The following is a 27887-nucleotide window of genomic DNA, read 5'->3' as shown; positions in this document are numbered from 1 at the left end:
GGCTACATCTTAAATAGTATTGTGAAAATAGGCTAGGGAATGAAATTACTTGTAAAATAAATGAAAATACAAAAGCCTCACCTCTTCCGTCTCTGCCCACACAACCGGCTATAAGGAACATGGACCCCAGTGCGGCGGCGCCCAAACTCCGGCAGCCGTCCACGGCGGGCACGGTAACCGTGAAGAACAAAAAGAAGAAGACAACAGCAGAAGCTCTCAGCCACGACGTTCTCTGCATCATCTTCTCCTTTCTCGACTTAGTCCAGCTCATTCGCTGCTCCGCCGTTTCTACTTCTTGGTACGACGTCAAATTTTGTTATCTGATGATAACAGTTGCATTTAATTTGTTCTGCTATTTGCTTAAGCTAATTACTGACTGACTTGCTTATTTTGCCCTTGTTTTGTCCTGTGAAGGAGTAAAGCTGTCAACAAATTGAAGTTGCATCAAACAGAATACTTCAAGCAGCAGCATAGTGATCCTAATGGCCTCATTGACGCATCTTTCTCTCAGAGATCATTGAGTGAACAAGCGGAGCAGCTGGCTATGGAACAACACAGATTGGCATTACAAAGGGCCCCTGCTAATGTTATTCAGTGGAAAGGTCATTCAGTAGGGTAAGCATTAAGATATCCATTTCGAATAGTTTTTCTTCTTTTCCATTGCAAACTTAAATAATGGTGATTCATGATTTATACTATGATCAACTATTTGAATATCTCATGGATTTAGTGCTTATTAGGGATATTTTGGTGTTAAATATCAGACTGGAACAGTTACGCACCTTATTAAAAAAAATTTACTCGAACCATCACATACCTTTTTAAAAAAATATTCAGACTGCAATGGTCCTCACTTGGTACAAAGACATAGCTAGAAGTTTTGACCTGTAAGCTTTAAGTTGAGAGCTAAAATGAAGAACATCTAATGAAACTTCAGCTTGAGGATAATGTGTTACTCTTCCCCCTAGTCTTTATAAGCAGCTTCTTTAGCTTTACATATAAATCATAAAAATTCTTTAACGTGAAAATCTTGCATTAAAAATCTACTTCCACAGTTTTGCTTTTGTTATCATGGAATCAATCAGTTTATCATTCTTTAGATTCAGTATCATATGGCATAGCATTTGGCTGCTAATATTTGTTAGCGACTTAGAAGTCAATCTCAGTCACTGTAAATCTCATCACACACATTACATCCTCTCCGTTTTGACTGAGTTCACTGTCCTGACTCCCATTGCCATATTAGATTGACTTCCTAGATATAAGCCGAATCTTCAGATAGAAGAAAATGTTTCCTTGTAATCACCCTAATAGAAATATTTTAATATAAGCAGTTCAACACTTCTAGTGCACTTACCTATTTTCTTTCAATATTAAAGTGATATTCGTATCTCAAATATATGGGATGAATTTTCCCCTAATATACAAGATAAAATTATTGAAGGATATGGAAAGATGAGGGAGAACTAATAAGAGTCTATTCAGCTAGTTCCTTTTCTCTCTCCTTTTTTTTTTGGTCTAATCATTCTGTCACACTTCCCAGAAATACCAAATGAACTTCAATTTCCTTCTGATCCACATAAGGTTAGCAAAGATTTTGAAAATTTCACCATAATAATAAGTGTTCCTAATTTGGCATTAAACCTACATATTGTGCATTTTATATGATCTTTTCTCTAACTTCAATTGCTACTAGGGTAAATCAGTGCAGAATGAAGATGGGAAAAGTCCTTACCGGTGTGGGTGACAAGGTAGGGTCGCTTTTTACTATTAAGAATTATAAGAGTTAAAAATACTTTACTGGTTTCTTTCCTTTAGCTGGAAAGTGCAAAATTTTATTACATTACCTACTAGGAAAATCATGTATGTTATCCATTTTCTCCCAGTAAGTTGTATGAGATAACTTTTGAACCTTTTTCAATGATCAGAACTTGTTGACGTGGGAAGCATAATGATGATGCCATGCTTCTGGTTTGATTGACCAAAATGCTTAATTATGATAAGTTCTGCACTCATACTTATACATGAGATTTACTGTAATAATACATGCGAAAGTATGATTTCATTAGAACTGCCTCTCTTCATTTCATCAAATCCTCCTCCTAATATATCTTCCATGATTTCTCCTTTTCCTTCTAAGATACTTAAATTCTGCAGTTGAAATTAATCTGTATCATGCATAATGCTTGTTTCATCTGCATTTGTTAGATTCCCCATATTTGTTATGTTTGGGTGGCATAGTCCCATAGATTTTCTTTGGGCTTTTGTTGTCTATCAATCATCATGGCAAGAAAGCTTTATGATAAATCCAGTGCACAATGTGTGGCTGAACAGCCTGGGAGCTCCGCGGGTGCTAGGTGGAGAGACATTCTTGTGCCTAATAAGTGAAGATGGCTGTTGTCTGTTGGTTTTGTAGAATAAATTTGGATAAAGTGTAACAGTTATACATCCTTGATCATCTTTCCTTTTTAATTCTCTGAAATATGTTGTAGGTATTTCTCTTTCTCGAGTTTATTGTGAATTGGATATCTTTGACAAGTGTCATTGTTTCTCTGAAGTACTACCACATCAATCGCTATCGTGTATCTTGTTATTCATTACTTGTATATTTTCTCCGGGAAAATATTGATATTCATGAGCATGACTAGTCTTTTGCCATTGGCCACATGTCTCTGCATGCCTTGCTTACAGCAAAAAGGACACGGTTTTAAAGTTACATTTTACACTTCTTTGATCCAGGTCATGCGTCTCTGGTCGGCAGAAAGCTGCAAATGTTTGGATGAATATTTCCTTGTCGATAAAGCCCCCTTAATTGATTTTGATTTTGACGAGGGCAAGGTGAGTTCAATATACTTTACATTTTATTGTATCTTGTATGGTAAGATTAGCTATATTAATTAAACTTTGATCATGAATTACTAATTTTATATACCTTATTTAATTTATTGTAAAGTTGTGCACTTCTTCACTTTAAAGAACTGTTAGCTTCACTGCATGCTTTTCGTTTCAAACCCTATGGATCTCGTCGCTTTTTTTTTTCTCTAAGCTTTTCGCTCTTAAAGATACTCACAATAAGAGGATGAAGAGTGTGAAGGAGTCGAACAGTATGTCCTCATTAGACAACAACATGAGATGTAAGACTAAGAAGTGCGAGCTAATACTGTGAGGTCAATTGACACTATCACTGGAAACAATCATTTTACCACTGCAATGCCGAGGAAGGGAGGAACTATTGTTTTCAAACTAAAATTGTATGCATTTGGTTTGGTATCCTCTAGCAGTTTTCTCAATCAAAATTACTGTGCAACAACTGGACACACTGCACATTTTCATGAAGTTTTACCTTTATTGGCCCCAAAGCCATTAAGTTTTATAAGAAAGAGCTCATTTATCTTCAGGGGTGGTACAGGTTTGTCCTGGTTGAAGTTTCCTCTTTTGCACAATAAAGTACATAAACAAGTGGGCATTAAACTCATTGCTACATTTTAACTAGGACATTATAGGCAGCAGTTTAGATTAAGACAGTCTTTCTCTATAAGTTGTAACACTTTTGAACGGGAGCTACACTTTTGTTGTAGTATACCTGTGGATATATAGACTAAAGTTACCAGTTTCAAACCAAAAAAAAACTCATTGCTGCATTTGCTCATTTTACACCAATGACAGGATGAAGTATCTTTTTTGGCCTCATTAATCAGGTCTAACATACACTTTCTGTATATGATATTGGAAATGTTTTTGTACAGGTTGTTGGTTTAGTTGGCACCCGTATATGCATCTGGAATCGTACAGAGGCAAGAAATGTATTTTCCTCACGTGAGAACTTATTTACTAAGGCCCTCTGTATGCGGTGTGTAACCTCTTTGTTATTCATCTTTTTTTCTTTCGTAAAAGTTCCATCAGCAATGAGGGAAGAGGCAATTTCAATGTCGTAATCACATCCTTTAAGAATTGACTTACAGTATCTTTTTGATAAGTTAATTGGCTTACAGTATCTTAACTGTTCTAGTTTTGGCGAAGATCTCTATGTTGTCCATATGAAGAAGAATCAAACATTTGTTAAATGAAGAAAGTAGTTTAAACTTTTTTTGGGACTTCATTTGATTAAATGGTGCTAAAGGGACACCACCTCAGACCCCTTGATATTGAGATTAGGCTTGTGAGAAGACCAGTAAGCATGTGTAAAGTTTTGAATTACTTGATGCTCTCTGTTTTGTTAACTGTCATAGCTCCATGTTTGAAAATCTGTGCTGCTTATGTGGTCTATCTTAGAGCTTAGGATGCTTCTTTTGTAGTTTGCTGATAGTAATTTCCTTGCTTCTTTCCAGTTATGTAGATCCTGAAGCTGTGATTGGATGTGAGGATGGAAAGGTTCGTGTATTTGACCTATACAGCAGAAAGTGTACCCAAATAATAAAGTATGATTCTGTTTCACGACTTACTTTGCATGCTTTGTGCACTAGTTGAGAAAAGGTTCAAATGATTTTCTCCTGGATCATTGCCTCTCTTTCACAATCGTGCACATAGACAATAAGAAGTTTTTAATCATTGCTCTTTTGCTCACGTGCACATAGACAATAAGCTGTTTTGTGACGATAATCTAAATCATAATCGCTTTAATAGCTAACACAGAATTTATGCTTCTCTCTGCTAATCCCTCTGCCAGCACACACACACACACCTCCCTCCCCCAAACCACACAAAAAAACGAATCCTCTTTTTCCACTCTCCGAACCACTCTAAGGGTATTAATGGCCAGTGCCAACAAATTGTGATTTCTTCCTCTCTCCCTAACAGACATGCAGAGTTGGTGCCTTCTCCTTCCTCCTGTCCAACCATATCTTTTGCAGTGGTTTTTTCCTTTCTTCAAGCTTTTGATCCTAAAATAATATTCAAGACTAATATATAACTAACTTGTTTAGCTCTATTTCTTGCAGGATGCATCAGGGGCCTGTTTCTTGCTTAGCTTTTTCTGATGACCAATTGCTTGTTAGTGGTTCCTCCCTCGGCACCCTTTCACTATCAGATCTTTCTTCTGATCAGCGAGTTGTTCTACTGGGATCAACCTACTCTGCAGGTTTGTTAAATATATTTTGTCAGATCCACAATACACTCATAACTTATAGAACAATGCCTCTACATCCCTTGCCACTGATTTTTCTTTCTGGAATACCCATGAACACATAATTGGCTTCCTCAAGTCATTATCCTTGGGCAGATCCCCATAATTTGAATAACAAGCTTCTGCACCCAAGGTTGTGGCCTAGTGGTCAATGAAGGATTAAGAACCATGAGGTCACAAGTCACTTCCCAGCAAAGACAAACACATTTGGTAATTTCTTTCCATTTGTCTAAGCCTTAGTGTACAGTACCTGTGCTGGTGAGTGGTGAGACATAACAGGTACCCCGTGAAATTAGTCGAGGTGCACGCAAGCTAGCCCGGACACCATGGATAATAATAATAACAACAACAACAAGAACAAGCTATGGCATTTTACCTTGGACAGATCCCCATAATTTAAATAACAACACCCAAGGGTGTGGCCTAGTGGTCAATGAGGTGGGTTGAAAACCATGATGTTTAACACAACCAAAAACACTAGGTGATTTCTTCCCATCTATCCTAACTTTTGTGAATAGAGTTACATGGTATTTGTTGTTTGAGGGAGGTGGCAGATATGCCGTATAATTAGTTGAGATGTGTAGCCGTAGATTTTCATACTGAGCCTGCTATACAGATTTCTTCTCATAAGAAGTGTTTTCTTTACTTCTAGTTCAAAGGGTATCCTTCGCATTTATCTAGTCTCCTTTTTAGCTTTGCTGGAAGAGAGAAGAGAAATGTAACATAAACTAGGAGGCTGTCTAGGGAACATATGGTTACTTTATGCTGCATTTGGCACTTTTAGTTTTTTCTAAATGTTTTTTTTGGGGGAAAATCTGACAGTATTATGTTAATGACACAGCATGAGAACCCTAGAATCTATATTTTATACTTTGTAGAAAGTCTTCTTTATTTTTTTTAGTTGTAGAAATTATTTTCTGGTTTAGGTTATTCAAACTGATGTCGAATCAGTATCTAGTGAAGGCTTCGTAGCGTCAATCTGTGCTAGGAAGTGCACAAATGCCTTTACATGCTTTACTAAGTAGATTATCTTGGATGTATTTCTTTTAGAATCTTGATTCTCTTTGTAATCGGAATACTGATTTATTTTTCTTTCTATGCTTCTCAAATCTCCTGCCACAGGGATCAAGACTTTATGTTCCACCTCTAGCTAAATTAAATTATTTTTCATCTTTCTTTTAGAATGTTGATTTTCTCTTTGTTATCTGATTTCTTGTTTGTTTTCTTTTTCTGTTTTTGAATCTCTTCTGACAGGGGTCAAGACTTTGTGTTTCAACCCTAACTCCTATATGGTATTTGCTGGATCAACTGCTGGAAATGTGTCTTGTTGGGACCTCAGGTTTGCAGAACTAACTAAAACGTGAACCAACATTCTTACATGTGTTTTTCTACGGAACCCGCCCTTTCTGATCTTGTTCCATGCTTCTGTGCAATAACTGGTGTTTTTAATCCTTAGACTGTAGCTTTATCAATCCCTTTATATGTTGTTGCAGTTAATTGTAAATTAGGGATGTCTCATATTCGTAAATCTTTCTAGTCTGCTTATGAGTATGACAAGTTGCTCTATCTTCTTTTTTTGATGACTGTGGTGTTCGGGTCAGCTTTCGCGCACCTCGACTAATTTCATATCCCACTAGCAAAAAGTTGCTCAATCTCTTCGTATAAGATTCCCCCAGAGTTCATCCTTCACTATTTAAAATTTTAAATATAGTTTCTGTGAGATTTGACTTATTGTAAATGCCACTTTAGCAACTAGTACAAGAACTTCAGAGATTTCAAATATAGGATATTTGTCACGCCCCGAGCCTACATCCTGGACGTGGCCGCCACTCGGAGACCATCCTTGGCCCCAAGCGGACCCTTGGCCTGGCTTACTTAACTCAGCGGAAGACTTAACTCAACAGAATAAACTCAATGCAATAGTTTAAATGATAACATCTTAGCCAAAATGACAACTTATGTCTCAAAACAAAGTATCTGCAAATACATAGATGAGAGACTCAATACTAACTGTCTGACTGTCTATGAAGCCTCTATAATACTGAGATGAATGTTGGGATAGACCCCACAACATCCTAATAAAACAAAACTAGGAAAGCGAAATAACAGAGTCCTCCGAAATGCAAGGAGGCTCACCACTGACTCTGGAGTACTCAACTGGATAAACGGCGTGCTGGATGCTGATCCTGGTTACCTGTGTCTGCATCATAATAAGATGCAGGCCAACTGGCATCAGTCCATTGAATGTACGAGTATGCGAGTTGGAAAGCTAAACAACAACTTAAGCTTGAAAGGAGTACAAAAGAACACTTACCTTGGCTCTGTGTAACTCGTGAACAACTGAAGTCAATATAAAGCAATAAGACACATGCAATATGTATAAAGCTTGTAAAACAGTGTAAACAACTTAGTTTGTTAAAGATAAATCAATAACAAACTCAATTTTACTTAAATATAAAAGTAATATAACTTTTGTGGGAGATTCTCTAACCGACAATCACCACTATGAGCCTAAGTGGTGATACAACGTCTTGCCCACGCTGCCAGAACTGTCCTATACTTTGCCGTCATATAGAACGCTTAACTTAGTGGATCCACTAGTCTATGCTAAAAGCATCTTAAGGAGTCATCTAAAAAGTATGATACCCATGATGGCTACATGGTTTATGGAGACTTGAGTTAATATGAACTCGCATCCCCATATCGGTGTTTAATACTACTCCCAAAATATACTTAGCTCATATGTTTGTAAAAACAAAACTCTTTCTTTGAATTGAGGTAATTACTCAAAACTTAGCTTAAAAGCTTTCTTGGAATCGATGTTCCCTTTCTTGCTCAAATGTGAAAACATTTATAAACTCTTTGGGAATACTTAGTCCCCTAATAACTTATGAACTCAACAATTTACTCTTTACTTTACTTGAAACTTGAGCCTTAAAACGAAGTTTAAACGTTTAATAAAAACTCTTGAAAACTTTAAGAAACTTTGCTTTGACTTGCTTCTTAACTTCTAGACTTGACTCTTAACTTCTTTGACTTTGATCTTCTTTTTTTTTGAAACTGGTAAGGTTGTATTCTAAAGCATTAAGGACATGCTGGCCACCACCAAAAAGTGTCAATTACAAACTTCCTATCAAATCTACAATTTGATCTATATCTACTATACACAACTGTGTACACCAAAAAAGTAGAGATACTATACAATTCCATTTGACCTTGTGTATGGAATTGGATCTATTGTCGAAACATCTACTGTTCCTTTCCTTCCAAACTGACCACCATATACATGATGGTATTAACCTCCACCATCTCTTCTGGCTCTTGGTACCTCCTCTCCTTACCCAGCTCTTCAACACGTTTGATGTACGTTCTGGCATTGTCCAATTCAGATTTGAGATGCTAAGGAACAAATTCCAGATTTGAGCAGTGTAATTACAGTGCAAGAAGAGGTGGCTGTTAGTTTCACTTGTCAAATTGCATAAAAAAACACCTAGGGACCAGCTGTCTACCCTTCTTCTGAAGTACTTCTTGTGTTAAACAAGCTCTCTTTATCACTAGCCAAGTGAAGTATTTCACTTTTGTAGGAATATCCCCCTTCCAAAAATAGTTCTAGAGGTGTTTTGGTCTCCCTGCCATCACCTGGAGACCTCTTCTGTAAGCACTGTTGACTGAGAAAAGGTCATCTTTGCTGTGCTTCCACAACATCCCGTCTGTGGCATTTGCGTTGATGGTCACTCCGCCTAGCATCCCTAATATCTCAGCCACCCTTTCCACCTCCCAATCATTGAGAAGTCTTCTAAAAACTAGATCCCAGCCCTGTTCAGTCCAGCAATCACCAACATTGGCATCAGGATTTCCACAAATTTGAAAGAGATCTGGAAAAAGATCTCTAAGAGGGGATTGGTCTATCCAAACATCCTTCCAAAATTTTGTTTTAGTGCCACTTCCCACCTGATATATAAATTTGTCTCCATTTGTGACCATAAGTTTCTAATTGATCTCCATGCACCCACACCATAAGGTTCTGTTGTGATCTCTGTACACCAAGTGTTTAACTCACCATAATTAGCTATGATCACCTTTTTCCAGAGGGCATTTCTCTCTTCAGTGTACCTCCACAACCACTTCTTCAATAGGCTCTCATTCTGTAGTTTCAAGTTCTTAATTCACAGCCCCCCTCTGTCTTTGCTAAGTAGATCAGTTTCCCAGTTTACTAAGCTATAGCCTTTTCCATCCTTGTTGCCTTGCCATAAGAATTTTCTCCTTAGCTTATCCAGATTTTCCACTACTTTTCCTGGGATTGGGAATAGAGACATCACATAAGTGGGCAGAGAATCAAGAACAGAGTTTATTAGGATCAATCGTCCTCCAAGTGAAAGATATTGAGCCTTCCATCCAAAAAGCTTCTTTTCAGTTTTCTCCAAAATACTATCCCATATTTCCAAGGCTTTGTGATTGTTACCCAATGGCATGCCTAGATAGGTTGTAGGCAGCTTCCCAACACTACACCCTAGTATGCCTGCCATCTCTTTTATCTGAGGTACCTCATTCACAGGGAAGAGACTACTTTTTCCCCAATTCACTTGCAATCCAGAGACTGCTTCAAAAAGTACCAATATCACTCTAATGTAGCTTATCTGTTCTTCTACAGGATCACAAAGGATGATGGTATCATCTGCGTAGAGCATATGACCAATTTCTCTTTCTTCCCCCCTCTGCCTCCCACTTTGAAGCCTTTGATCCATCTATTTTGTGTAGCGATCCTCATCATAGCATTAAATCCCTCCATTGCTAGGATGAACAGGAAAGGGGAGAGAGGATCACCCTGTCTCAGTCCCCTTTCTGATTCAAAATAACCCACAGATTCTCCATTCACAAGCACAGAGAACTTGACAGTTTTGATGCATGTCTCAATCCACTTCAGCCATTTGTCCCCAATGCCCATCTGGCTAAGGATAAGAGAAAAGACCAATTTACATGGTCAAAAGCCTTTTAGATATCCAGTTTGCACATTAAACCAGGCTTCCTTCCTTTATTCTGGAGTCAATGCATTCACTAACTATGAGTGCAGCATCCATGATTTGTCTCCCCTTCACAAAAGCCATCTGATGTTTGTTGATCAATTTATCCAACACTTGTTTCAATCTTTCAGCCAACATCCTAGCAATGAGTTTGTAGACACCCCCTACTAAGCTGATTGGTCTAAAATCCTTCAAATTGGAGGCTCCCGCTTTCTTTGGAATTAAAGCAATAAAAGTTGCATTAAAACTCTTTTCAAAAACTTGATTGGAGTGAAAAAACTGAATAGTTTTGATGATATCTTCCTTCAATAGGGTCCAAAAAGTTTGGAAAAACATCATTGGGAATCCGTCAGGGCCAGGTGCTTTCTCTTTTGCACACATGTTTAAGCTTCCCAAAATTTACTCCTCCTCAAAGGATCTTTGCACAGCCACACCTGCTCCTCTTCAGTAATTCTTGAAACATCTAATATTCTTTGATCAGGTCTCCACCCTTCAGTCTCTTTGTAGAGGTTTTTATAGAATTCCTGCGCTGCTTCTTTAATCCTGATTTGATCCTTAGTGATTTCACCCTCCACCTCCAGCTGTTCCATTGAGTTGAACCTTTTATGAGAGGTTGCAATCCTGTGAAAAAATTTAGTATTTTTGTCCCCTTTTTTTAGCCATTGGATTCTAGATCTCTGTTTCTAAGCTATCTCTTCCTGCTTTGCCACTTCTTCAAATTCCATACCCAAGTGAGTCTTCTGTATCAACTCGTCGTCAGTGAGTGGCCTTTGTTCCTGAATTGCTTCCCAGCTTGAGATTTGGCTCAGGATATCTTCCTTCCTTTGCTTCCAATTTCCCTTATTGGTTTTGCTCCATTCTTTAAGCTTTGCTTTCAACATCTTTAATTTTTTGGCCAGAATATATCCTGGTCTTCCATTCACATTGAAGGATTCCCACCACTCTCTTAACTTTTTCTTTGAAACCTTCAACTTTTAGCCACCATGTTTCAAATTTAAAATATGATTTTCTCCACCCTTCATCACCACAAGACAGCATGATTGGGTTGTGGTCAGAAGCAATCTTTGGAAGACTACATTGATTTATCTGAGTGAAATTTTCTCCCCATTCTGCACAGTGGAGAAAATTGGAGGCGCAATTATGATCCTCCCCCCTTCTCCAAGTGAAAGATCCTCCAAATAAAGGAGGATCTACCATCTCTAGATCTTCAATGCAAGATGAGAATTCTGTCATGGCACCATTTTGCCTGTTGCAGTTTGTTCTCTCTGAAGCAAACCTGGTGACATTGAAGTCGCCACAGACAACCCATGGTCCATTAATGCTAGTTTTCATCTGTAGAAGTTCTTGCCAGAGCACTCTTCTGATCACTGTATCACAGTCTGCATAGACTGCAGTAATACACCAATTGAAGTCATCATGTATTCCAGAGAATTTCCCCGTTAAGCATTGACTCCCAACCAAAAGCAATTCCCCCCTCCAAACTCTCTTGTCCCATAAAATCATGATTCCACCACTACTACCCTGGGCCTCTTTCATTAGTACCCCTGCCCATCTATTATTCCAGATGCTTTGTAGAATGTTGTCAATTTGTCCATTCAATTTAGTCTCAACCAAAACTATTATATCAGCCCCCCATTGCTTCAGTAGCTTTCTCACAAGCTCCCTTTTATTCTCCCCGTTTAAACCCCTTACATTCCAAGAGAGGATTTTTACTCTCATTTTTGTTTCAGAGATAGAGTCCTCCCATTAGATCTCGGTTCTCCATCTTTGAAATTCACATCAAAAATTAAATTTCTAATTTCTTTTGGGATTGAGTTGATTGTATTGTTGCTCTTTTGACCCTCTCCTGACATCTTTTCCTTCCCTGTTCTCTGGTCAAGTTTCATCAACAAGGCGTATGCTTCTTTTTGGCATCCTTTGAGGTCAATTCCAAAGTGCTGGCTCAAACTGATCATGTTAGCTTGGACCCATTCATTGGTTGTAGCTGCAGCATCCCTTTCTTGATTGCTGCTATCAATTTGGATTGGTACCGGTTCTGAATCTGCATACATGACGACCATTGCATCAGAGAAATCTATCTCCTCCTTTGTTCTCTGTTTTTTGCTTTCATCAGTCTTCTGTATAGCCAAATTATCTTCCTCTTTAAATTTTTGTTTCTGTTTCTTGCCATTCTTCTTTCCCCTCCCTCGCCTCGCTAAAGGGATCCCTCCAATGCTGAACTCAATTTCTCTAGCTCCATCGAAATTCACAAAGTTTCGATTCTCTGGGAGATTCTTTTCCATAATCGCTTCAATAAAAGGCTCTGTAAAGTTGAGAATTTCAGGGCCTGATTTAATGGCTGCAGAAGGGATGTCTTTGGGCTTCAAAGGAATATCCTTGGGCTTTCCTTTAGTGAGCCCATTTGAGAGGCCATCAGAAATTAAATCATGGGCCCCACTTATATTCTCTCTATGTATGTAATTTCTAGGGCACACCCAGTGGTCCTGTGAATTCAAAAATTTCACGTGTCCAGCCACGTGATTTCTGTCAGCTGAATTTCCCCCTTTCTCATATACATCGAGTTTCGATGTTCCTGCTCCATCTGCCAGTCTCCCATTTTTGTGTAAAGCTTCTGACCGTTGGGCCAAGATGTTTGACGATTTGAATCCTGGTTCAATCTCCACCTCTCTAGGCGGTGAAACCTCTTGCTTTTTTCGGTATAGTGCTGGTAGCTCGCACCATATCAGAAGGGTGTAGATGAGGTCACCGTCAGCCACTTCAATAGATGTCGGGATCTTTTCTTTTGGTCCCCTAACTCTAATCCTTGCCCATCTTAGGTGGTTTTTCAGCTCGGTTTCTTCTTCATTCTCAAGCCATCCACCACATGCATCCCCGATCTTTTTCATCATCTTTGAGTTCCATAAATGCAATGGAAGACCCAGCACTCTGATCCAAAACCATTCAAACCTGAAGGTTTCCGGCAGCGCACATGTGGTCGGCGACCACCACTCAAGGTTTAGGCACTGCCCTTGTCTCCTCCATTCCCCCATGAGGATTTGTTCGGCGTCTCTTCTTGTCTGGAACTCAAACAGAAATAGGAACCCATTCAAATCGTACACCTGAAGGTTGAGGACTCCCTTCCAGGTTTGGTTTGCCTATCTCCTCAAGTCGTTTCGAGTAGGGGCTTCATCTCCACCAGAAAACCTTCCTACCAAGCATCTGCGGAGCAAAGTATTCTCCTCCTGAAGGCAATTCTTCATCGGAGCTTTAGCTTGGATTTGTTGGATCCATTTGTTGTTTGTAACAGCTCCTTTGTAATTTCCATTCCAGTGAAAGGTTTGCTTATAAAGCCCCCAGCTGCGGTGTTCACTGCCTTTGTACGGGAAATTAAATTAATGAAGCTTTCAATTTTTCCTGCAATTTTCCCCCATCCCTCATTAAAAGTGTTTTCTGGAATGATTATGATAGTTCTGCTATGACCATTGACAGATATGACTGACATAAATCTTCCATATTTATTGAATGTAGGTTGAGACATCCCGACATCTCCACGATTTAAAACTCTTTCCCCTGTTAATAGAGGCTTCAGAGAATCTCTTGCAAAGCCATAAAAGGGCATCCTTGCTAAGGACCATATTCCTCACTGAGAGTCTAGTGGTCTCCACCCATTCGTACCATTCTCCTGTCGCCAATGAGGATGTGATATCATACGCCTTATGCCCCATTCGAAAAGCAATGCTGTTTTCCATCTTGGAGGAAAGAAAAGATGGAGGAAGTAGGTCTAAGAAGAAAGAAGGGACAGCTCCTATAGTAGAGGGTTCTCTTGCATTCTCTTGCATCTGCTTTTGCCCTATCAGAGAAAGAAATTCTAGGGATCTTGACTTTGATCTTAACTTCCTTGAAATTGGAGTTCATGATCTTATGTTTACAGATGATTTCATGATGTTTAGATGTACCTTATAGTGTTGGAAACAACTAGAAAACATAGGTACATCGCTTACGAACAAGTACGAAAAGGTGGGGAACGAATAGGGAGAACTAACGTCCCTGGCGCTCTGAGAGGCGCGGGGTGCCAGCCCTCAAACTTCAGAGAAGTCTGGTTGGCGCGACACGCCAGAGGCCAAACATCAGAGAAGTTTTTGTGGCGCTCTGGCAGGCGCGGCGCCCCAGCACTTTTGCCCAGCGACTTCCAACTTTTCTCTTTCGTTCTTCCTCTCTAAACCTCCCTAACTTCCATAGTTCCTGTCACAACCCGATTACTCGAATCATGATGACACCTACTATAACCCACCAATAGGTAGGCCAACCCGTAACCCGGAACAAGTAATGGGTCTGAGGGCATAAACTAAACAAGAGTAGGCAAAATTTAAGATAACAACATAAACATGTGGAAGCAAACCAAAACATATATACAAATAAATTCAAAGTGGGCAACCAAGCTGGGGAAGATCTACAAATTTGTCAATTACTGTATGCAGATGATACTGTGATCTTCTGTGACGCCAAGGCTGAGCAGGTGTGTTTCATCAGAATAATATTAGTAATCTTTGAGGCAGTGTCAGGGCTTTCTGTGAACTGGAGAAAAAGCAGCATGTTTCAAGTCAAGGAAGTAGCTAACGTCCAGTGTTTAGCAAATATTTTGAGTTGTAAGATAGAAAATCTCCCAACTACATATCTAGGGATGCCGTTGGGTAACAACCACAAAGAATTAGAAATATGGGATGGAATTGTGGAGAAGACTGAGAAAAAATTAGCCACCTGGAAGACACAATACCTATCTCTGGGAGGAAGAATAACAATGATCAATTCTGTCTTAGATGCTCTCCCTACTTATGTTATGTCTCTCTTCCCCTTACCTGCAAAGGTGGAAGATAGATTAGATAAACTAAGGAGAGATTTTCTTTGGTTGGGCAACAAGGAAGGAAAGGGCATTCACTTGGTCAAATGGCAAACTGCCCAACTAAGCAAGAAATCAGGAGGTCTTGGCATTAAGAATCTAGGTCTGCAAAATAGGTGCTTACTGTCAAAATGGCTATGGAGGTTTGGTAAAGAGGGGCAGGCTCTGTGGAAGGATGTTATTGTTAGCAAGTATGGACAAACTGATTCATGGACATCCAACACTGTGACCAGCACCTATGGGGTCTCAGTTTGGAGGTCTATCAGAAATTTGTGGCCAGAACTAGCAAGGAACATATGCTACAAGGTGGGTGAGGGGACTAGGATCCTTTTTTGGAAAGACAAGTGGATAGGACAGAACTCCCTCATGGAGGACTTTGCAGATTTGTACTCTTTTTGCGACAACCCTGGAGAATCTATTGTTGAGATGTGGTCTCAGCAAGGGTGGAATATAACCCTTAGGAGGCTCTTAAATGACTGGGAGGTGGATAGAGTAGCCAATTTACTGCAAAGGTTGGAAGATTTTCCGGGACTCAACACTAATCCTGTGCAATCAGATGGAAACATGATAGGGATGGGGAATTTTCTGTTGGAAGAATGTACAAAAGAGACCTGGCAACACACCCGGGGGGCATTTTTGGACCTTGGAAACAAATTTGGAAATCCAACACCCCAACCAAGATAAAGTGTTTCACATGGTTAGTGTGCAGAAGAGCATGTCTGAGTCAGGAGAGACTGAAAAAAAGAGGATTTCAGATTGTTTCTAGGTGCTTCTTTTGCCATGAGAAGGAGGAAACAAACAATCATTTGTTCCTTCACTGTAGAGTGACTTCCCAGATATGGTATATGTTTCAAAGCATTATTCAAGATCCTTGGGTGGTGCCTGAGCATACTGCTGACCTACTAAACTGTTGGATGAGAAGAGGGGGGAGTAAAACACAGAAAAAATGGTGGAATCTAGTTCCATCTTGCATATGGTGGTCAATTTGGAAGGAAAGAAACAATAGGTGCTTTAAGAATATTACTAACCCAATGCAGAAAGTTAAAGAAAACTGCATTAATACTCTATATTTTTGGTGTAAAGAAGAGGGTATATATGAAGTAGATCAGGTAGTAGATTTCCTAGGCTCTTTGTAATCATGACTACTTGGCCTTTGAATTTAATTTTTTATTTTTGTTTGGTTGCCAGCATACCCTCATTGCTGATGAATAGAACTTTACCATTCTAAAAAAAAAAAACATATATACAAATAAAGATTCCTCCCAGAACCTGGAAGTCACTAGTACAGAGCTACTAACAAAACGAGTACAAGTCCCAAAAGTGGACCACAGAAATTGGACTGTCTCGAAAGGTAAAAGACAAGTCTTTATACACAGATGGAGACTGAAATAGTACAAAACGCCGTGTGCTCACCCCCGTCTCCGGATCAGACTACTCCAAACTGGATCAACGCTGGCCACTAGTGCTTGGACCTGCATCACGAAACAAATGTAGAGCGTAGCATGAGTACCAAAACAATAGGTACCCAGTAGGAATCATAGGCCGATTGAACTTGAAAAGTAAAGGCAATATGAAAAGAAGGAATAACACAAACCGAGGTCAAGAACGGAAATCTAACTAACAATGGAATGCACACGAGAGTAGAAAGAACTAACTAAAGTAATCTATAAGCTAACTACACCTAACTGGACCCCATAAGCTCAGAAGGTACACTCGTGCGCAAGTTAAATAAAAACCCGAACGGACCCCCATAAGCCCGACGAGTACACAGAATAACTATAACTAAAGAGAATTGCATATAAGAATCCAAGAACGGAGAACATCGAACCAGAACTTCAACCCCAATTAGTAGAATCTGACAGTACGGAGGCCGGACCTCGAACCGGATACTCGCCAGAAGTACCCAAGTAACCAATCATAAGTATCAAGTATCTGAGGCCGGAACTCTAACCGGATGCTCTATATAAGTATCTGGGCAATAGAGGCCGGACCTTAAACCGGATGCTCCATATAAGTATCTGGGTAATAGACGCCGGACCTTAAACCGGATGCTCCATATAAGGCCAATGTAGCTGCTGAAAGAGTTCTAATCGATCCATGCTCATAATTGTCCGTGGAACGCCGTCCACACTTAGCCAATCAATGTAAGACCTTGGAAACGAATTGAAAATCAAATTCAAATCGCAAAGCAGAACTAGTGTCGCCGACGTTACTTGTGAAGCCGTAACATTGGGGAAATAAGGATAACTATTGTCGGAGCAAGTGTATCGCCTAGCTAAGGCCCAAACTATCAGACTGAAGTCTGCTACACCAGTCTACAAGGATCTAAGCCACCTGAGCGACGTCGGGGTAAAACTAAGGCCTATCGGATCGGAATCATGTATTTCTAAGGCAAGCCCTAGTCAAACCTAAATTAAGGCTCAACATGCTTCAAATAAACAGTAATTAAGCATGCAAGCACTTCACATAGCGAGGAGGGTCAATTAATAACACAAAACATGCTCACAATTACCCGATAATTCTCGAAATAGGCCGAAAACATGATTTTTAAACACCTATACGTGATTCAATAACTACCCAACCCAAATTCCAACTAATCAACATATATTCACACTTTCAAGCTCAATCTAAGAGAGGGAAACCGTAGCCTACCTCTAGGCCGATCACACGCGCTCCAAAATCGCTTCTCCGGAGCTTTCCCTATCCGAACGACCTCGAAACGCTGCCCCGCTATCAAAAATAGAGTCACAACGTTATTACGGTCGTTTAGACACTAAAATCGCAAGAAACGGAGATGGACCAATTTCGGGGTCAAAACGGGGAAAGTGGGACCCGCGCTAGATATTCTGGAATTAACCACAAAAGTAGGTCCTAATTAGTTCCCCGAGCTCATGTCCCAAAATGGGACACAATTCCGGGCTCGGGAAGAACACAATATCAACATGCAACCAAAACCCAAATTTTCTCAAGAACTAGAATTGGGACAGCAGCTGAATTAGTAAATTTACCAGAAACGGGAGGTCTACAGTGAATTCCGACAATACCACGATGTTCTCGAAAAACCACTGAAGATAGCCTCAAGAATCACTGAAATCGGACCTAAAATGGTTGAGAAAACAAGTTTCAAAAAATTCCAAAATCGAGCTCACAAAAGGGGGTCGTGGCAGCAGGTATTTTACGAAATTTACCTCAAACGGGGACCCCAAATCAGTTTCCGAGCTCACCAACACGCTCCTTGCGAAAAACCCCACAAAATGAACCTTTGAATCACTGAATTTGAACTTGAAATGAGAGAGTTATGAGGGTTTTATGTTTGGGAAATATTGCTGATATATCTGCATTATATAGCAAATTTTCTGCAATGTTTTTCCCAAAATTAAAACCTCCGACGTGGTGCTCCGAACTCGTTCGGAACCCCGTGCGCGCAAACGAGATATGCAACCATACCAAATTCGATATTCCGGACTCAATGGCACAGTCAAAATTTCCATACGAGGTCATCTCGATAAAAAGTAGGTCCCACACGCAAATGTCATTTTAAGTCAAAAACCACTAAAGAGGTTAGAAAAATATCGAAAACCTCAAGACACAAAAGAAAGGTCCATCAAGACCAAACTTGACATTCCGGAGCTAACCGCACTGACGAAATTCTCATCCGAGCGCGTTTACTCAGAATGTTGACCAAAGTCAAACTTAGGCCAAATTTCAAAGGTTAAAACGCCTAATGGCATCGACTCACACTGAAAACCTCGGGAGTCATGCCGACTAAGCTACTAGCCTAAAATGACCCTTCCGGAGCTGATGGAATCGTCAGAATTGGATTCCGATGTCATTTTCTTGATCCTTTCTTTCGCGGACGAAGGTCCTTTTTAGTAGTGGATATTGTAATGACCCTCCTGGTCATTTCTGTGTCTTGCCTTCTGTGTGTCGTTTAGAACGTTCCTGTAGCGACTGATAGTTTGGTCACTTGGTCGTTCGTTTGGTTATAGTGTGAGTTTTAGTGTTTTGGAGCTTATGAACCTTGAACGATCATTTTCGATCAAAAGTTCAAGAAGATGACTTCGGAATCCAATTCTGACGATTCCATCAGCTCCGGAAGGGTCACTTTAGGCTAGTAGCTTGGTCGGCATGACTCCTGAGGTTTTCAGTGTGAGTCGGTGCCATTAGGCGTTTTTGCCTTTGAAATTTGGCCTAAGTTTGACTTTGGTCAACATTTTGAGTAAACGCGCTCGGATGAGAATTTCGTCAGTGCGGTTAGCTCCGGAATGTCAAGTTTGGTCTAGATGGACCTTTCTTTTGTGTTTCGATATTTTTCTGAGCTCTTTTGTGGTTTTTGACTTAAAATGACATTTGCGTGTGGGACCCTCTTTTTATCGAGATGACCTTGTATGGAAATTTTGACTGTGTCATTGAGTCCGAAATATCGAATTTGGTATGGTTGCATATCTCGTTTGCGCGCACGTTGTTCGGAGCACCCCGTCGGAGGTTTTAATTTTGGGAAAAAAATTGCAGAAAATCTGCTATATATCAGCAATATTTCCCAAACATAAAATCCTCATAACTCTCTCATTTCAAGTCCAAATTTAGTGATTCAAAGGTTCATAAGCTCCAAACACTATAACCAAACGAATGACCAGGTAATCGAATTGTCAGTCCCAGCAAGTCATAAGTGACTTGGGGTCGCTATAGGAACGCTCTAAACGACACACAAAAGGCAAGACACAGAAATGACCAAGAGGGTCATTACAGTTCCTTCCCCAAACACTTAGGATCAATTTTACCCTCAATATACCACCAATCTAACTCGGAAACATGAATCAACTCACCCCAAGCATCAACAACTCAACCATCAAGAATTTTACAATTTGTTCTTCAAGAACCTTACTTCTTCAACATGTAAACAACTCAAAACAATTGGATTGAAACAAGTTGGTGTGTGGGTGAACTAACCCAACACGAAAAGACCTCACATACCTTAATAGGGATCACCCCCGAAGAATTCCACTCGCAAGCTTGGATGATCTTGATGAATTCTTGCCTTTTTCTCTCGTTCTTTCTTCATTTCTCTCTTCTCCAAGCCCTAAGCGTTCTTTAATTTACCAAAACTGATTTAGGTTCTGTTTTCACCCCAATAAATCCCTAAAATCAAATTAGGAAATTAATTAGAGAAAAGACTACTTTGCCCTTCCCTAAATTCGGATTGGGACTTTCCTCAATCCAACAGCCCAACTTCCGAAAGGCATATCTCACCCATACGATGTCGAAATCATGCAATCTCAGCGGCGTTGGAAAGATCTCTCCAAGGGATTTCCAACCATATTAAGAGCTGCTCCTAACTCCTCCTGAGCTAGGAGTTATGGCCGTTTGAAAATGGCCAAAACTCACTTTCTTAACTTAGACAATTTCCAGATTTCCTTATTCTTTCCAAAAATCAATATTTTCATATTTTTAAACTCTTTATAGTCGTTTCTAGGTGCGAGATGTTACAATATTGGGGGCAATTGCTAATTAGTTAAAGAAAAGGGGAAAAGAAGAAAAAAAGTGGAGAGAGAAGAATGGAAAGAAAGAAAGGGAAAGAAGAAAAAAGGAGCTTTACTATTTCTCTCTGGCTGATTGTGGTCTGAAAATGGAATCGAATAAAATGAATACTGGACTTGGATTTACATGTGGTTCTTGAGATCAAGTTTAAAGTTGATAATGATCTCTTGAAATATTACTATTGATAATGGAGGGCTAAGTTGTTGAAACTTGAAAGGTTCCATCAGTCATAAATTCATAATGTTAGCATTCCAAAAGACTGCAGCGAACTCGAGCAATCAGCATAGTGAAAGATAAAACAAATTGGCTTGAAGCCAAGGTTGCATGCTGCTTTGATTTTTTGTTCTGAAGTATGTATGGTAAGTAGGGCCTAGTATATGTTTCTTTGAAATATAAAGTACTTTTAGGAAAGGAGGGATGACTGGGATACAGAATTGTTTCAAGGGTATCGATATTGACTAAAAAATTGGCCTCCCTTGAAAGTACAGAGAGGGGAAATTTTAATTAGTCTCTAACGTCAAGGCTGAAGGAGAGATAACTTTGGACCTTGTGAAGGTAACTAAAAAAATGCGAACCAATTATCTGTGTCAAATAATCTGATCCAGTGGGTAGAGTAGTTTCATTCTTGACTGATATTGCAGCGATGAACCAAAAATCCTTCATTCTGATGGCTGTTTCTTAGGTGAAGAATTTAGATGCATAAACTTCAAAAAGAAAAGCTTGTGAGGGATTAATGTGAGATTTATTTCGTCTTTCTAATCTTCAAATGTGAATGTGGACTCTTTTCATCGTACGTTTAGATGATGAATAGGATTTGCTTAGCTACAGCTTGCTGCTATATGCTCCGAGTCGTGAAATTGTTTTCCTCTGTAGTTTAATATTTTTCTAGTTTCTGGTTATTTCAATCCTGAAAATGCTTGATACAGGAACACGACGAGAACTCTATGGGAAACAAGAGTTTCTCCAAATGTTATTTATTCTATGCATCACCTTATGAACGACACTTCAACATTGGTAGTTGGTGGAATCGACGGTGTGTTAAGAACTGTGGACCAGGTAACTGGTGAAGTAATTTCAAGATGCATAATGGATGATAGTACCACTGCGTTACATCGTTCAACAGAGAGATTTGGAACTGTGCAAATTGAGAGACGGAAAGTGAAAAGGCTGTCTGAAGATGATCGAATTGATCTTATGCCAAGAACTTCCAAGCCACAAATCACATGTTTAGCTGTTGGGATGGAGAAAGTTGTCACTACTCATAATGATAAGTATATCAGAGTTTGGAAGTTTAGGAAGTGAAAAGGATTCTCATACACGACCTGAGTATTTGTTGTTAGGTCTGTAGCACTTTAAATAGGTGTTGTTTGAAGCCACATTAACATTATCGTGCTGTTTTTGGCATCTGACACCTCTTTCTCTTTTCCTGTGTGTATGTGCTTTACATGGACTTTTCTTTTTATTTAGATGTACCTGTTTCAAATAGATTTGACATGAGTATATGATTACTTCAAATAGTTCCTTTAATATTCTAGAAATTTGAGCATAAATGATGAGTCATTAGCATGGCAACTCAATCCAGGAGTTGTCGAATTAAATGGAGCTGAAGTTGTGACTCCCGTAATCGAAGTAATGGGAAAATTACTCATAATATTTAGCTACCGTTTCAAATATAATTAAAAATAATTTTAATGTGAAAATAAAAATATCTTCCCTAAATACGGGGATAACTTTAGTGTTTGTTGCAATATTCAAACTTTGACATGTGAAATTCCAACACAATTAGCCTTTATAAGGGAAAATTAAGTGTATGAACAAACATATACTAGTTAATTACTTAATATAGCTATAGTTTACCTTTATTACAATTCGCGATCTATTTTTAGCTATAATTACACGGCTCAGCTTTTTAGTTTTGTATAATTCGCACATTTGTATAATTCAGAATTTGTATAACTTTTCTATAATGTAATTTTTGTATAATATAATTCGTATAACTGTTTACACTTTAGATGTTTGTAATTGTATAAATTAGTTATTTTGAGTTTATACAAAAATAACTGAATTATACAAATATACTCGCAAATTATACAAACCTGTAAATTATACAAAATTGCGAATTTTACAAACGAGGCAGCTTAATTAAACTGTAGCTACAACCTGTAAATATGCAAATTATAGCTGCATAATTAAATTTAGGGAAAAGGGTCTGATATACACCTCAACATTGTCATTTAGAGCTGATATACCCCTCGTTATGAAAGTGGCACATATATACCACTACTTATATACAAATGGCTCACATATACCTTTTTCCTCTAATGGAAATGAAAAAAATTAATTTTCGTTGAATTTTTTATTATTTTTTTAAAAAAAATATAATCCCATATGAGTATATTTAATCCTACTCAAACATATTTTTATTTTACTTTTTTTTGTTTCAATGACTAATTTAGATTTATTATTGTGATGGTCAAATTTATTTATGTTTCACTAATATTCTTGTAAAACTTATTATAGATGACCAAATTTGTTTCTTCAAATACAAAAATTAAATTATAATATAGACAAAAAAAATAGTTTTAAATTATAATATAGCCACAAAAAAATAGTTTTAAATTTTTTTCTTTACACTAAGGAATGAAAGAAAAAAAATAAAATATGAATAAGAAACTCAAATAATTATAATCAAAGAAGTCAAAAAATAATTTATGTATGAAAAAGATTAAAATATACCTTGAACTTTGCTAGAAGAATCATATATACCCCTAAATAATTTTTGAGAAAATTAAAAGTAAGAAATATAAATTTAAAACTATTTTTTTTACTTCCGTTAAATGAAGGGTATATGTGAGCTCATTATGTAACGGTAGAGGCATCTGTGAGTCGTTTGTATAACGGTAAGGGTATATATGAGCCACTTTCATAACGAGGGGCATATCAGCTCCAAATGACAAAGTTAAGAGGTATATCAGTCCCTTTTCCCTTAAATTTATTATAATGACTATTTGCGAAAGTCCCTGAAAATACACAAGAGGTTCAAATTTTTATCAGTTCAAATTTAAATGTTGAATATAGCGTTGAAACGCGGTCCAAATGGCTATTTGTCAAATTCTTCCCCCATTTGACTGGATTGGGCCATTCTATGAGGCCCAAATAAAAAGCCCAAATTAATGATTGCCTATCAATTTCTGACGAACACAGCTCCCCTCTTGAAAATCAGTGCAAACCCTAATTATCGCGTGAGATTGAGATTGAAAAATGGTGTGCATACGAAAGGCGACAATAGATGATTTGCTTGCGATGCAAGCATGCAATTTGCTATGCCTTCCTGAGAATTACCAGATGAAGTATTACTTTTACCACATACTTTCGTGGCCTCAGCTTCTGTACGTTGCTGAAGATTACAATGGTAAGATTGTGGGATATGTGTTAGCTAAAATGGAAGAGGAAACCACTGAGTGCCATGGACACATCACTTCCCTTGCCGTAGTCAGGACTCACCGGAAACTTGGTTTGGCTACTAAGCTCATGACCGCTGCTCAGAATGCCATGGAACAGGTATGGATTATTGAAAATAATTGATCAAGTGCTTTAGCTCTGGATATTTCGTTTCCTAAAAGAAATATGTTTCAACCAGTGATTAAATCTGGAAATTAGATTCATTTGTTGAAAGAATGATAAGTTGATTTGATTCTGGATATTAGATTGGTAGGAGGGAGTTTTGATAAGTAATTTAGTTTTGGAAATTAGACAGTTCTGTAAAAATGGATATATGTTGTTAACTTGTTAGTCAGAATTGGCTGATTATATTTGATGGTGAATGAAGTTTTTGGTGACAAGTTAACTTTTTTATTGTTTGGGTGTCTGGGTTGCGCACCATCAGTGTCATGGTTGAGTTGTAGATATTCCAACTCATTGCCTTATGTGCTGTTCAAACTCTGGATTGAAATACAACAGTTTTCAGCTCAAGCATGGACTTGACTAGTTTACTCTAAAGAGTTTGGCTTGAATAGAAATTATGATGAGAAAATTTCATCTAGGCAGAAGAGAAAAATTTCCTTGAAAGGATGATTCTGGATCATGAATGGATGCAAGTGAAAGAAGTAATCAAAATAACTACCCCGCCAGTGGCATAGCCACATGGTGGTCAGGGTGTTCAATTGGACACCCTTCGTCGGAAAAAAATACCGTATATACAAGTAAAATGATTAAATAACATATTTTGGACACCCTTAACACAACAAGTTATTGTAGCCCAGTGGTTTCACTTCCTTGGAATGAGCTATTTCTGGACACTCTCTGGAAGGATAAACAAACCCACCCGGTGGACTGCCGAGCTACAAGTCCTACGACACAGGAGCGGGATTCTCTAAAAAGCCAAGGTCGTGGGTGGCCAAGAGGGCCCTAACCCTCTGTTCTGTGGGTAAACCCTTCAAAGATAGAAAGCCAGTGTCCTCTTTGAAGAGTTCTTCGGTGAAAGGATCGCTAGCACTGTATCCCACAACATCTGTAGTTGTGTATCAATCAAGCCTGACAATTTTCTCATTGGCATGGCAACCAATCCTAGTGTGGTTCTAGATAGATGTCACCAACCTCAGTATGAAAGCTAATGAAACTAGAGAGTTGAAAAGATTGTAAAGCATATATATACATAATTTATACAAGGACTCCAATATAGGAAACCACAAGGAATACCTTCTATTCGGCTTTACTCTACTATGCTTTGAGCAGGAATCCTCTTCTTTTTATGCTAAACACCCGAACTGTTTCAACTATTGTCATCGACCTTTCTCTTTTTTGATTTGATACCAGAACTCACTTTGTCCCTGTCGGCCACAACAATTATCAACTTCTCGTTACTCATGGTAGCCTCAACAACTTGCTTTGTCTACGAGCGGATCCTTTGCGTGCTTTTCTGTTGGGGATGTTTAGCAGGAGAAACAGGGTCTCAAAACCCGCGTCATCATCAGCTATCTTCTCACATTGATTAGATGAAGACATTTTTGCACATACTTGTTGAAAGACAAACTAAAAATAAAGACAAAACGGTGCAAAATAACTGAAAACAAATGTTCCCAAAATCGAAACCAACATTATACCCAAACAAAATCAGATGCTTTAATTTAGCAAGGTATATAGAAGAATCTAAAAATCAAAAGGTAACCAAAGTAGTATACCAAAATGAAAATAGCACAAGTCTCAAAACATAATCGCCAATGTAACACTGATAGAAAGAAACGAGAAGCTTACTTTGAATGAAAAATGGGAGCACTAAAACCAAACAATAACAGAGGAAGAAACTGGAGGAGAGTGTTGAGAATGAGAGAGAAGAAGCAATCGATATAATAGAACCCTGTTAACGGGTGAGACAAAAGTTTCAATTTATCTAGTGAATTAGTCGAGGTAGTTGGCCCCGACACCACGGTTATCAAACTAAAAGTATAAACTTTGTGAAAATATACTTTTTTTTAGAATTAAATTGTGAAGATTCTACGATGAAGCAACCTTAGCTGTTGAGCAGGTGAGCTCCCTCTTCTGAGGGAAACAAAAAGCTGAGGGAGATTGAGAGATAAAAGGGATAGTGGAAGAGATCTAAGTAATACCTGTAGCTCAAGGAAATGATTGTGCAGTTGCGCCAATATCATGATAGCGTAAACGATTGGATAAGAAAACCAAAAGTAAGCGAACTTGTTTTGCTTATCTAATATTCAAACCGTAATTGAGGTCAAGCTTGTCTCATTAATGTACAGGCTTTGGTTGGTCAATATTTGAGCCCCATGCATTTACCCCAACCTCGGATAATGAGGATTGTGATGTGGTGAAACAAGGGTTTCGGTGCATACTTTTCATTGGTTTGAGATTATTAGTCTTGATAATTACAATCACAAATTATGAATTAGGTCATTCGTCTTGAAGTTTGGTGTACCACTTACTTTTTTATGCCAGTAGATAAAAAAATATGTCCTATGATCTTTGATTAATTTTAGACTAATAATAACACATTGGAGGTGAGAAGCCCGTACAAATGTGGAAGTTTCAATTTAGTATAATATGTTAAAGGAAAAACATAGTAACGAGGCACATTCACTGAAAATTTGTGGATTATTCAAGAAAATTTGTGTTCCCTTCATATTGAGTCTTTGAGCTTTTAGGTCTTTAATGCTGGATCTGTACCAGCCGTGGGAATAGTAGTCTATAAAATCAATATTTTGGATCCCTCAATTTACGTACCCCTTTTGGTAACTGTTACCACATTATGTCACCAATTAGCTTCTCTTTATCAAGGAGCCTTGTCGACCCACCCTCTGGTGCAAACAAAAAGAAAATAGAATTTTTGAAAATGTAGTAGTGGAAGGTCATGCTTTGGTTTACCACTAATGTAGATCTTTTGGAAAGCACAAGTTTCTGATAGTATGTGACTATAGTATCAACCTAATTAGGTACATATTACTGGATTTTTGACTCGGTGAGTTACAGTTATTGGCTACGTTGCTTGGACTCTCCAAAAATGATGTCGCACCCATGTCGGATTCCTCAAAAATACACTATTTTTGGAGTATCCTACATGCGTTCGTCAATATTTTTGATGAGTTTTTGGAACTTTTACTCTGCTCCTATGTTCATTCTGTCACTGTTATTCCTTGTTGATTCAATAATGTGCTTAAAGTTAAAACAAAACAGTATAATCTTATTTAGCATGCATATTGTTTGTCCTGACGCAATGATGTTCCTCAGTTGGAATGATTCTAACAATAAGATCCAATTTTTGCTTTTGGTAAAAGGTGTTTGGAGCAGAGTATGTGTCTCTGCATGTTAGGAAGAGCAACAGGGCTGCATTTAAGCTCTATACAGAGACATTAGGATATAAGATTCATGATATGGAAGCCAAATACTATGCAGATGGGGAAGATGCTTATGATATGAGGAAGGAATTGAAGGGCAAGAAGCACCACCAGCATCACCACCACCACCACCACGGTGGTGGGTGTTGCTCTGGTGAGGTGAAGGTAGGACCAAAGGAAGGAGCAGCAGAAACAAAAGCAGCATAATTATAGACCTAAAGTTTGGGACTTAGAAATTTCCGCGAGTCAATTTGCGCTCAAGAAATATATGTTACTAATGTATGTTTTCTACATGAAACAACTACACCTTGTAAGGTTGGATCATTGCTACAATTAATGCTTTTGGTTTTCCTGATATTGTATTCACCTTTCATATCTATTTGGAAACTATTGAAATATGAATTTCCAAAAGTTATCCATCTTGATTAAATACGTTGCAACAATTTTACCTTATTGTATTTTATCTTAAATAAGCTTCATAGTTA

The 27887-nt window shown here is 38.5% G+C and overlaps 2 protein-coding genes across 2 annotated transcripts; both read left to right on the top strand.

The window, feature by feature from the left end:
* Positions 1 to 76: 76 nt before the first annotated feature.
* Positions 77 to 22042, top strand: LOC125814840 (F-box/WD-40 repeat-containing protein At3g52030). Its single transcript, XM_049494285.1, has 9 exons — positions 77 to 298; positions 415 to 615; positions 1697 to 1751; positions 2740 to 2838; positions 3747 to 3850; positions 4329 to 4418; positions 4938 to 5077; positions 6377 to 6461; positions 21484 to 22042. Exons 1-9 carry the CDS (start codon positions 120 to 122, stop codon positions 21857 to 21859), a joined length of 1329 nt encoding a protein of 442 aa, XP_049350242.1. The 5' UTR covers positions 77 to 119; the 3' UTR covers positions 21860 to 22042.
* A 1651-nt stretch (positions 22043 to 23693) lies between these two features.
* Positions 23694 to 27887, top strand: LOC125814845 (N-terminal acetyltransferase A complex catalytic subunit NAA10). Its single transcript, XM_049494292.1, has 2 exons — positions 23694 to 24118; positions 27343 to 27887. Exons 1-2 carry the CDS (start codon positions 23819 to 23821, stop codon positions 27607 to 27609), a joined length of 567 nt encoding a protein of 188 aa, XP_049350249.1. The 5' UTR covers positions 23694 to 23818; the 3' UTR covers positions 27610 to 27887.

This window comes from Solanum verrucosum, unplaced genomic scaffold, assembly GCF_900185275.1.
Source record: "Solanum verrucosum unplaced genomic scaffold, falcon-dt-bn FXZP01000034.1, whole genome shotgun sequence".
Taxonomy (NCBI): domain Eukaryota; kingdom Viridiplantae; phylum Streptophyta; class Magnoliopsida; order Solanales; family Solanaceae; genus Solanum; species Solanum verrucosum.
Note: the sequence above shows the minus strand (reverse complement) of the source record. Positions and strands in the feature narration are given on the sequence as shown.

Bases quoted from the DNA above. Each gene is read 5' to 3' on its own strand.
- LOC125814845 (XM_049494292.1), top strand. From the start codon at position 23,819: ATGGTGTGCATACGAAAGGCGACAATAGATGATTTGCTTGCGATGCAA. The intron at 24,119-27,342 runs GTATGGATTATT...TTTTGGTAAAAG, and splicing joins CTCAGAATGCCATGGAACAG to GTGTTTGGAGCAGAGTATGT.
- LOC125814840 (XM_049494285.1), top strand. From the start codon at position 120: ATGGACCCCAGTGCGGCGGCGCCCAAACTCCGGCAGCCGTCCACGGCG. The intron at 299-414 runs GTACGACGTCAA...TGTCCTGTGAAG, and splicing joins TCCGCCGTTTCTACTTCTTG to GAGTAAAGCTGTCAACAAAT. The intron at 616-1,696 runs GTAAGCATTAAG...AATTGCTACTAG, and splicing joins TGGAAAGGTCATTCAGTAGG to GGTAAATCAGTGCAGAATGA.